Raw genomic sequence first — 11894 nt, 5'->3', positions numbered from 1 at the left:
CGCTGTCACCCGGTCGCTGGCGTGGAGGAAGGAGTCCGGGAAGACTGGACCCCAGAATTGTCCTGGCCTTCTCCGGAGTGCCCGGCGCAGCTTCTGGCTGAGAGCGGGAGCGGGCTGAGTGGGGACAAAGAACGCAAGGGAGAGGCAAAGCCTGGCCTTGGGCAGCCCCTGGGCTGGCCGGAGGCGCGAGGCCGAGAGCGCGCTCGGTGGAGACTGGGGGTGGAGGTGCCCGGAGCGTACCCAGCGCCGGGAGTACCTCCAGTTCACACCCGGGGCTGCGGTTCCCTGGGTGGCCGCCGAGAAGCCGGCCCGGGCTGGAGGGGCGGGGGGCGGGGACGGGGCGGGGGCGGGGCTCGTCACGTGGAGAGGCGCGCGGGGGCGGGCGGGGCGGGGGCGCGCGCCCGGCTCCTTAAAGGCGCGCGAGCCGAGCGGAGAGGCGGCTCTGTGGCCGCAGGCGCAGGCCCGGGCGACAGCCGATACGTGAGGTGCGCCGGCCCGCGGCAGCTCCGGGACTCAACATGCGCTGCTCGCAGGGAGGCGTCTGGCTGGCTCTGACCGCGTCGCTCCTGCATGGTAAAGCCGCCGCCTCCCCGCCCTCCACTTCTCCGTGGGATCCCGGGCACGTCCCGGGCGCCTCTGTGCGCCCCGCGCCTGGGCCAGGTTTGGGGTCTCCCCGCCGCCGGCGAGGGGCAGCGGGGGCGCTGCGGGGGCTGCTTGTCTGGGCTGTACCGGGTGGGCGGCGGGGGCCGCGGGCAGGAGGGAGTCGGGAGTACCCCCGCCGGCCTGCCCTGAGCCCCCTGCCCGGGTCTCCTCTCCTTAAGTGTCCCTGCAAGGCGAGTTCCAGAGGAAGCTTTACAAGGAGCTGGTCAAGAACTACAACCCCTTGGAGAGGCCCGTGGCCAATGACTCGCAACCGCTCACCGTCTACTTCTCCCTGAGCCTCCTGCAGATCATGGACGTGGTGAGTCCCGCCTGCCCACAGGGCTGCCCTCTCCCCTCCCTGGGCTCCGAGGGGCTTTATAGGAAGCGTCGGGCGGCCAGGCGGTGGAGCTCGGCTGGGACACTCTAGCTGGCCCCAGGCGAGGCAGGGCCATGCTCTGACTCTGTCCCCAGCCTGCCCTCTCCTGAGTGTCTCAGTTCTCCGTCTCTCCTCCCGCCAAGGAGAAACCTGGTAAAGCTTGTTCCGTCACTCCGGCCACCTGTACGTGGGTACTTGGGTCCCACCTTTCCCTCAGTTTAGAAACTCAAGCATCCTGAACTGGGACTCAGTAGCAAGAACAGGTGATATTCACTTTTTAGTCTCCCTTATGGTGTAAGTGTTGACATGCAGTCCAGCATTGAGTGTCAGTTTAGCCACTTCTAGACTTTTCTGCCGCCTATGATATGTAACTTCTTTGGTGGGAGGCCTGCCCCTGAGCTTTGCAGCTGGCAAATCTGTCCAGGCAGAGGGTAAGAGGGCCAGCTGTGAACTTCCACTGTGACCCCATCTGAGGAATGGGCATGCTTTGCCTTCCTGGCGAGGACAGGTACCAGGAGTCCTACTCCATGGACTCAGGGTTCCCCATCAGGAATACACGTGTCTGTGCCTCTAGGCAGCTGCCACCAGTTCCGTGGGCCTCTTGCCTTGCAGCCTTGCTAGTGCCCACTTCATTGGCCAATCTGTGTAAACTTGCCTTTTGTTCCTCTCTGCTGCTTTGGATATTCAATATTCATGGTATAGTCTCCGTATAATACAAATGCTTCACACAAGTGTTTAATACATTATAAATGTCTATACAGAGTATCGGATTCTATTGTGGAGCACCCTGGAGTGGGGCAGGGTGGGGCACAGGGATAATGATGTTCATTGGGAGGGACAGCATGATAGGAAAGAGGTGAGACAATAGCCACAATTCCTGGTTAAAAAACAAATAGTGCTAAGAGCCACCTGGCAAAGTGGAAAAAGATAAGAGGTGATATTTCATAATCCTACAAATAAACAGTTACCCGCGCTAGCATGTTGATGAATGGTATATCATTTAACCTAGTTAAAATTGCTGTGATACATTGCCTCCTTTCCAACACTACACTCGCCTCAAATGTGTTCTTTCTCCTGCAGACAGAATCATGCTTTAAAATATTGAATGTATATGTGGTGATGCGGAAAAGTTATCATCAGAGAAGAGCTGTAGGGGAAGGCAGGTTCAGTCTTATGAGTTGCAGAGCAGCAAAAGTTGCTGTTTACAGAGCAGCTCCTCAGTTACTTTAAAGAGCTCAAGATTTGTACTTGGGGTCTTCGGTGAGTTCTGGCTCTGTTGGTGTCTGAATGGCTGCTGTTAGGTAAGTTTCTTAAGCATCTTGAGCCTTGGCTTTCTGGCTAATAAAATGGACACTGTAGTACCTCATCAGTCATTGTGATCAACTAAAGAATATGGAAACAACTTGAAGAGACCTTAAAGCTAGATATGTGATTTTGGTCATTTTTATGCAGAAACCACATGAAAAGACCAGGCAGCAGAGCTGACACACCCTGAAAGTGGTGTGTGACAGGGTGAGAAAGGGACAGTAGCCCCTTCTTCCCCCATTTGCCGAGGGTCAGCTCCAGCCAGGCTGCCTCACTGTTTGTGTCTGCTCCACAGCTGTCTCCCTTGGAGGGGGTGTCCCTGTATTGCCTGGATGGGGGTGATGGTGCAGTAGCCCCTCAGTAGAGGAGTAGGAGGAAGTCAGTAGAACAGGCTCCTGAGGTTGCAAAGGCTGCGGCAGCCTCTCTTGGAGAAGAGACTACTCAGGGAGAAGCTGCAGGCTTTTTTTCTGGGAACTTCTGCTTCTTTAAGAGACACGTAAGAAACCAACTTATTGGGAGGAGCTCTGAGTCTTAGGAGAAGTTTAGGCATAGGTTAGTGTTACACTGCATGAACATTTAAAATAACTTTTGTCACGTTAGAAAATTACAAAAAGAGCTAATTGGCACTTTGTGTCAATGGCAGTCCACTGTCCTTAGGAAATGCCTGTGAAGAAGGCTGTCAGCAGTCAGAGGTGATGGGAAGGGGGCAGGAGAGAGTTTCTCTCTCACGTTAGCCATGGGGTTGGCTGTGAACACATTGAACTTCCAAGCCAGGCAATGCTGTGTTCCTGGAGTGGCCTTGAACAAACTCCCTTACCTTTCGGAGCCCTGTTTTCTCATGTGTTAGAATAAAACCTGCTTCAGAGGGGTTTGAGAGGATTAAATAAGATAAAGTGCTTGCCACACACTGGTGATTCACTGAAGGTATGCTCCATCTTAATTAGGTAACTACTCAACTCAGAGGTCCAGAAGTCATGCCTAGAAAGGTGTGGTCCTTTGCCCAAGGCCACTCTGTGATTAGAGGTAGGGCTATGAAGAAACATTGGGCAAGTCCTTTGTCTTTCATCTGCTGCTTCCTTTAGACTTGGTAACTTCGGCAGAACAAAGCCATTTAATTTATTTAAACTGGGTGAATTGTAACTAGTTTAATGTGACTTTCCTGAGATGCTGGATGAAGCTGAAGTCTATCAGACATAACGAAATATGCAAACATTTGTATTCCAGCCTAACTTGGTTGGTTCTGCCTGGTTTTTGAAGTGGAGCCGGGTCTCTCCAGCTGAAATCTCAGCCCTCTGGACAGAGACACAACGGTTCTCATAAAGCCTTCACATGGCAAAATCTTGGCTGATATAGATTCTCTTTACACATTTGTTGCTCATTTTAACTGGGCTGTTCTAGAGACCATAGTAGTTGGTTTTCCTACTCCCAGATACTGTTATTGATTCCTTTTTTTGGTCAGCAGAGGTTCCCAACTGGAGTGATAGGAAGACACCATATGATGTTATATATTTTATTTTTGTGAAAGATCGTTTACTCTTTAATCAGTTTATTCCACAAATCCTGTTGAGCTCCTATTGTAGACTTTGACAAATTCTGAGAATTAACAGAAAGATGATGGATTATTTTTCCTTTCAGAGATCTCATGAGCTGGCTAGGGAGATTAACAAGTAAATCCCAGGCCGGGCACAGTGGCTCACACCTGTAAGCCCAGCACTTTGGGAGGCCAAGGTGGGAGGATCCCGAGGTCAGGAGATCGAGACCTTCCTGGCTAACATGGGGAAACCCCGTCTCTACTAAAAATACAAAACATTAGCCGGGTGTGGTAGCGGTCGCCTGTAGTCCCAGCTACTCGGGAGGCTGAGGCAGGAGAATAGCCTGAACCCAGGAGGCAGAGCTTGCAGTGAGCTGAGATCTCGCCACTGCACTCCAGCCTGGGCGACAGCGAGACTCCGTCTCAAAAAAAAAAAAAAAAAAAAAGTAAATCCCAAATTACTACATGTGATGAAATTTAACATACATATCTATACAAAGGGCTAGAAAACATTGTTTTCAACTAGAGCAGCTGAGAATGGCTTCAAAGAGATGGTAGTTAGAGTTCCAAAAATGAGAAAGAGTTTGCCACTGAAAGTAGGATATCTTTTCCAGGTAATGGGTACAGGCTGAGGAAAGGCTGAAAGTACAGTGGAGGACAGCTCACCTCCAACATGTGTTTTGTGGGACACTGGCAACCTGTTGATCTTTACTGCGATTTTGCTGCAAGACTTCTCAGAAAATTTAATGTGCTATGTTTTTTGAGACATTCTAAAAAACCAATATAGTACTGACCAAACTACTGATAGTTTTACAGACCCTTTTGTAAGAATTATGCTTTAGAAGGACGCCTTACAAGGGCGGTGGGAAGGGGGCTATGAGTTTTCTGTGGTATGAGGTGCTAGATAAGTGTGGGGACAGTGAGGTTGCAGTGTGTGAGGTGTCCTGAGTTCCTCTGCAAGTTTGCATTTTACCTGGCTCTAGTCTAGGCATCTCCGAAGGCACGAGGAGGCAGTGTGCCAGGGGTTTTGTGAAGCTGTAAGACCAGCCTGCCATAGCATATTTTCCCAGAAATGGAAATAGTCCAAACCTTGATATTTGTATTAAATTCAAGTATAAATTATAGATTGGAGTGAAAAATCTTTGCATACATTTTAGAGGCACAACATGAGTCCTCAAAGGAATTGCTTGACCTGCTGTTACTCAACAGGCTCCTTCATGAAGCACTAGGCAGAGGGGGAAGATATGGTGGATTTTTTTTTTTTTTTTTTTTGAGACGGAGTCTCGCTCTGTCGCCCGGGCTGGAGTGCAGTGGCCGGATCTCAGCTCACTGCAAGCTCCGCCTCCCGGGTTTACGCCATTCTCCTGCCTCAGCCTCCCAAGTAGCTGGGACTACAGGCGCCCGCCACCTCGCCCGGCTAGTTTTTTGTATTTTTTAGTAGAGACGGGGTTTCACCATGTTAGCCAGGATGGTCTCGATCTCCTGACCTCGTGATCCGCCCGTCTCGGCCTCCCAAAGTGCTGGGATTACAGGCTTGAGCCACAGCGCCCGGCCGATATGGTGGATTTTTAAACAGGGGAGGGAAGTAACCAAATTTCTGCTTAAGCAGAAGATGCTGAGAGCAGTGAGTGAGATGTGTTAGAGAGGAGGAGAGAAAGGTAAGGGACAAGGAGGTTGAAACTAGGATGGCCACTGTGGGAATGTGGAGAAGGGGGCAGATTTAAGAGATGTTTTGGATATATTGTCTATGATGTATAACTGTGTATATAAACGTCATGAATATATATCAATAAATTTGCTAAGTGAAAGTGCCTAAATTATTCTTATATGCATACACTGACTTCTGGTGATTATTAATTTACTTCCTGGGCTTGTAACTGGGCTGGGAATGAGATAATACATAAGAAATCATTTTGAATTGATGCATATGTAAGGTCTGATCTGCCAAGTTTCCGTAATGTTTCTCCTTTATTTGTACTGTTTAGTCAGTCACCTGAGCACATGCATCTAAAGGCCATTCTAAGTGATTTGCATAAAATAAATATACATTGGTTATGAAGCATGTCCAGAAGTCAAGTTTGTTAAAATGAGTAATATGAACCAACATGTAATTATATACAAATGTAAAACGTATAATTATACAAGATTGATTTTTTTGGTATTTTATTGATTTGAAATGCAGATTCAGCTTTTTGGAAGCTTTAGTCACAAGACAGTAGAACTAAGTGGTCATGCACTTAGGCTTTGGCACTGAAGATGGCAGGCAGGGCTGTGGAGCCCAGTATCCTAAGGGCTTATGTGTTATCTAAATTCCTTTGGGTGGCCCTCTGCTTAGGTTTGCAAAATGTATGATTTTATATTCATTAGCCACCATTTAAAATGCTACAACTCCAACAAAATATTATCAAATATTATAAAACCCACATACCTAGCATATATTGTAAAAAGAAATGCTGAAGGTATAATCAGGTATTGATCTTTATCATTTTTAAAATATCTTTACTTTTTTGAGCAATTTTAGCTTCACAGCAAAATTAAGAGGAAGGTACAGAGATTTCCCACAGTTTCCTCAGTGATCAACATTCTCCATTAGAGTAGCATATTTGTTACAACTGATGAACCCACATTGACACATTATAATCACCCCAAATGCACAGTTTATAAGAGGGTTCCCTCTTGGTTTTGTATGATCTATGGGTTTGGGCAAATGTATAAATGGCATAGTGTATAATACCATCATTATGGTATCATACTGAGTATTTTTACTCTCCTGGAATTTCTTTGTGCTCTACCTTTTTATCATTACCTTCACCACAATTCTTGGCACCCGTGATGTTTTATTGTCTCTGTAGTTGAATCTTTTCCAGAATGTCGTATGATTGGAATCATACAGTCCGTAGCCTTTTCAGATGGACTTATTTTACTTAGTAATATGCATTTATGCCCTCTCCATACTCTTTCATGGCTTGATAGCTCGCTTCTTCTTAGCACTGAGTAATATGCCATTGGTCTGGATGTAGCACAGTTTATCCATTCACCTCCTGAAGAACATCTTGGTTGCCTCCAAATTTTGGCAATTATGAGTAAAGCTGCTATAAGCATCTTGTGCAGATTTTTATGTGAACATAAGGTTTCAGTCATTTAGGTAAATACCAAAGAGGGCCCTTGGTGGTTTGTATGCTAGGAGTGTGTTTGATTTTCTAAGGAAATCACAGACTATCTCCCAAAGTGGAAGTACCGTTTTACATTCTCACCAGCAATGAATGAGAGCTCCTGTTGCTCTATATCCACGTCAGCATTTGGCGGTAGCAGTGCTCTGGATTTTGAGCATTCTAATCGGGGTGTAGCGGTATCTCATTGTTTTATATTCACATTTCCCTGGTGACATATGATGTGGAGCATTTTTTCATAAATTTATTGCTATCTGTAGATCTTCTTTGGTAAGGTGTCTGTTAAGGTCTTTGACCAAGTTTTAAGTGTTTTTTTTTTTCTTATTGCTGAATTTAAGAGTTTTTGTATATTTTTGATGACAGTCTTTTATCAGGTATGTCTTTTGCAAATATTTTTCCCAGTCAGTAGCTTGTTTTCTCATTCTCTTTACATCGTATTTCACAGAACATACATTTTTAACTTTAGTGAAACCCGTCTTTTCAATTGTTTCTTTTATGGATTGTGCCTCTGGTATTGTATCTAAAAAGTTATTGCCGTAGCTAAGGTCATACAGGTTTTCCACTATCATCTTCTAGGAGTGTTGTAGTTTTGCACTTTACATTTAGGTCTGTGGTCCATTTTGAGTTAATTTTTATGAAGTGTATAAGGTCCGTGTCGACATTTATCTTTTTGCATGTGGTTGTCCAGTTGTCGTAGCACCATTTGTTGAAAAGACGATCTTTGCTCCATTTTATTGCCTTTGCATCGTTGTCAAAGATCAGTTGATTATATTTATGAGTCTATTTCTGGGTTCTCTATTGTGTTTCAATGATCTCTTTGTCTATTCTTTCATCAACAGCACAGTCTTGATTTTACTATAGCTTTATCCTAAGTCTTGAAGTTTGGTAGTGTCAGTCCTCCGGCTTTGTTGTTCTTCTTCAACACTGTGTTGGCTATTCTAGGTCTTTTGCCTCTCTCTGCAAACCTTATAATTGCTTTATAGATACCCACAAAATAACGTTCTGGGATTTGTTTGGGATTGCATTGAATCTACAGATCGAGTTGGGAAGAACTGGCATATTGACAATATTGAATTTTTCTATTCATGAACGTAGAATAGCTCTTTAGTTCTTCCTTTATTTTGTTTGTAAGACTTTTGTAGTTTTACTCATATCGATCTTGTAAATACTTCACTAGATTTGTACCTAAGTGCTCAATTTTTGAGGGGTTAAATGGTATTATGATTTCAATGTCAAATTCTACTTGTTAATTGCCAAAATATAGGAAAGCCATTTACTTTTACATGTTAGCCTTTCTTCTGCAAAGTTGCTGTCATTGTTTATTAGCTCCTGGAGATTTTTTTTTTTGGTCATTTATTTTGGGTTTTCTACATAAATGATCATGTCATCTGCAATCAAAGACAGCTTTATTTCTTTTTTTCCCAGTCTGTATACTTTTTATTTCCTTTTTCTTGTCCTTTCATATTAGCTGGTACTTCCAGTGTGCTATTGAAAGGAGTGGGAGAGGGGACATCCTTGACCTGTTCCTAACCTTAGTGGGAACGCTTCAGGTTTCTTATCAGTAAGTATGATGTTAGCTATAAGTTTTTTGGATAGTATATATAAAAATAAAAATAAAATTTTAAGTATATATAAAATATATATAAAAATTAAAAATGTACATATTTACTTACATTTATATATAAATATATACGTATATTTTATATATTTATATTTATGTAAGCATATACAAATATTTTGTATATATACATATACATATTTTATATATACATATGAAAAATATGTATATACACACATACAAAAAACCTACAGCTAACATCATACTTAATGATATATATATTTATCAAGTTGAGGAAGTTCTCTTCTGTTCCATTTACTGAAAGTTTTTATGATGAATAGGAGTTGGATTATGTCAGAATTGTTTTCATCTATTGATATAATCATATGATTTTTCTTTTGTAGCCTGTTGATGTAATGGATTATATTAATTGATTTTTTAGTGTTGAGCCAACCTTGAATATCTGGAATAAATCCCACTTGATCATAGTATGTAATTCTTTTTGTACATTATTGAGATCAATTTGCTAATTTTTAAATTTTTATTTGAGACAGAGTTTCACTGTGTTGCTCAGGCTGGTCTCGGACTCCTGAGCTCAGTTGATCTGCCTGTCTCAGCCTCCCAAAGTGCTGGGATTGGAGGCGTGAGCCACCACAATGTGCTGATACTTTGTTGAGCATTTTGAATCTATGTTCATCAGTGATATTGGTTTGTAGTTATCTTTTCCTATAATGTGTTTGTCTGCCATTTGTGTTAGGGTAATGCTGGCCTCATAGAATGTTTTAGGAAGTATTGCCTCTGCTTGTGTACTCTGAAAGAGACTGTAGATAATTGGCATAATTTCTTTTTTAAATTTGTAGACTTCACCAATGAGCCCTTCTGGACCTGTTACTTACTGTTTTGGAAGGTTATTATTATCTGATTCAATTGCTCCAATAGATATAGGCCCATTCACATTGTTTATTTCTTCTTGTTTGAGTTTTGAGAAATTCTGTCTTTCCAGGAGTAGTCCATTTTATCTAGGTTATAAAATTGGTGAGCATAGAATTGTTCATGGTATTTATTTGTTATCCTTTCAATGCCCATAGGATCTGTAATGATGTCTTCTCTTTTACTTCTGATATTAATACTTTTTGTCCTTTCTCTTTTTTTTCTAATTTAGCCTGGCTGGATGCTTATTAATTTTATTGATTGTTTTTCAAAAAACATTTTGTTTTTGTTCATTTCCTCTATTGATTTCCTGTTTACAATTTTGTTGATTTCTGCTCTAATTTTTAATATTTCTCTGCTTATTTTGGATTTAATTTGCTCTTTTTTTCTAGTTTCCTAAAGTAGAAGCTTAGAATATTGATTTTTAGATCTTTCTTCATTTCTAATACTGTATTAAGTGCTATAGATTTTCCCCTAAGCACTTCTTTTGCTGCATCCCACAAATTTTGGTAAGTTGTTTACATTTTCATTTCAGTTAAAATATTTCAGTGTCTCTTGAGAGTTCTTTGAGACATGTATTATTTAAAGGCATATTGTTTAATTCCCATGTATTTTTGGATTTTTCAGTAATCTTTCTGTTACTGATTTCTAATTTAATTTCTTTGTATTCTTTTAGCAGGCAAGGTGTAATTTCTATTCTTTTACATTTGTTAAGGCTCATTTTGTGGCACAAATATAGGGAATATTACATGTGAGCTTGAGAAGAATGTGTATTCTACTGTTGTTGGATAAAATATTCTATAGATATTGCTTATATCCAATTGATGTACAATGTTTTGAGTTCAACCATGTTTATACTGGTTTTCTGCTTTCTGGTTCTTTCGATTTCTGGTAGGCGGGTGTTAAAGTTTCCAACTGTGATAATGAATTTACCTATTTATCCTTGTAGGTCTAATAATTTTTGCCTCATTAGTTTGATGCTGTGTTTTTGGGCACATACACATTAAGTACTGTTAAGTATTTTTTGTAGAATTGATCTTTTTATCATTAAGAAATACCATTTTTTATCCCTGGAAACTTTCCTTGCTTTGAAGTATGCGCTATCTGAAATTTACATAGCTATTCCTGCTTTCTTGGATTAGTGTTAGCATGGTATACTTTTCTCCATCCATAGGACACTTTTAATTTATATGTGTCTTTATATTTAGAGTACTCTGGTTTTTATGTAGGCACATGCAGTTGGGTCTTGGTTTTTGATCTGCTCTTACAGTGTCTTTAAATTGATGCCTTTAGACCACTCAAAGTGATTGTTGATATAGTTGGATCGATAACTATCGTATTTGTTACTGATTTTTTTTTGTTGTCCTTGTTCCTTATTTCAGTTTTTGTTTTCCACTCCAACTTTTACGGTTTAGTTGGGCATTTTATGTGGTTGTGTTTTCCCTCCTTTCTTGGCGTATCGGTTATAGTTCTTTTCTTTACTTTTTTAGTGGTTGCCCTAGAGTTTGCAACGTACATTTACAGCTAACCCAAGTCACCTTTCATGTTACGTTATACCACTTCATGGGTAACACGAGCACTTTATAATGCAAAATAACATGGATATCTTCCTCCTGTCCCTTGTACCATTTATTTCTTATAAGGTGCATGTGTGTGTGTGTGTATGTATGTGTGTGCATATATGTATGTATTATATATGATATATACATATAGGTATAAAAAAATTGTTGCTGTTGTTATTCTGAACAAACTGTTTTCTGTTAGATAAATTAATAAGAAAAACCAAAGTTTTTATTTTGCCTTCACTTTTTCCTTCTTCAGTGGTTCTTTAATTTTCATACAACTTTCAACCTGTATCATTTCCTTTCTTTTTAAAGAACTTCTTTTAACATTTTTTAAAGGCAGGTCTGCTTGCAACAAATTTCTTCAATTTTTGCCTGAGAATGTATTTTTTTTTCCTTATCCTTTGAAGGATGATTTCAATAATTCTAGATTTGTAACTTTCTCTCTCAGCTCTAATTATTTTACTCTACTCTCTTTTTGCTTGCATGGTTTCATATAAGTCAGATGTAATTCTTACCTTTTTGGTCCTCTAAAGGGAAGGGTATTTTGTCCCCCTTTGGCTTCCTTCAGGATTTCGTCTTTAATTGTTTATAGTTTGAAATGATATACCTAGATGTTGGATTTTTTTTCCCCACATGTATCAGCTTGCTGTTTTCTGAGATTCCTGGATGTGTGGTTTGGTGTTTGACACTAATTTGGGGAAATTCTCAATCATTGTTTCAAATACTTCTGTTCCTTTCTCTACTTCAACAGTCCCCAACCTTTTTGACACCAGGGACCTGTTTTGTGGAAGACAGTTTTTCCATAGACTGTCGGGGG

General features: G+C 41.5%; 1 protein-coding gene across 3 annotated transcripts in view; it reads left to right on the top strand.

Moving 5' to 3' along the window:
• Positions 1–406: 406 nt before the first annotated feature.
• Positions 407–11894, top strand: part of CHRNA7 (cholinergic receptor nicotinic alpha 7 subunit) — a 146629-nt gene continuing 135141 nt past the window's right edge. Inside the window, exons 1-2 of one of the 3 annotated variants that reach the window (XM_010371690.2) lie at positions 407–573; positions 822–961. Coding sequence is in view for 2 of the 3 variants with exons in the window: in XM_010371688.2 (XP_010369990.1) it covers positions 519–660; positions 822–961 (282 nt within the window). In the remaining variant the exon portion in view is untranslated. Of the gene's footprint in view, positions 661–821; positions 962–11894 lie in introns of all 3 variants that reach the window. The other 2 variants (XM_010371688.2, XM_010371689.2) reach the window with 2 other exon arrangements.

This window comes from Rhinopithecus roxellana, chromosome 5, assembly GCF_007565055.1.
Source record: "Rhinopithecus roxellana isolate Shanxi Qingling chromosome 5, ASM756505v1, whole genome shotgun sequence".
Classification (NCBI taxonomy): Eukaryota; Metazoa; Chordata; class Mammalia; order Primates; family Cercopithecidae; genus Rhinopithecus; species Rhinopithecus roxellana.
Note: the sequence above shows the minus strand (reverse complement) of the source record. Positions and strands in the feature narration are given on the sequence as shown.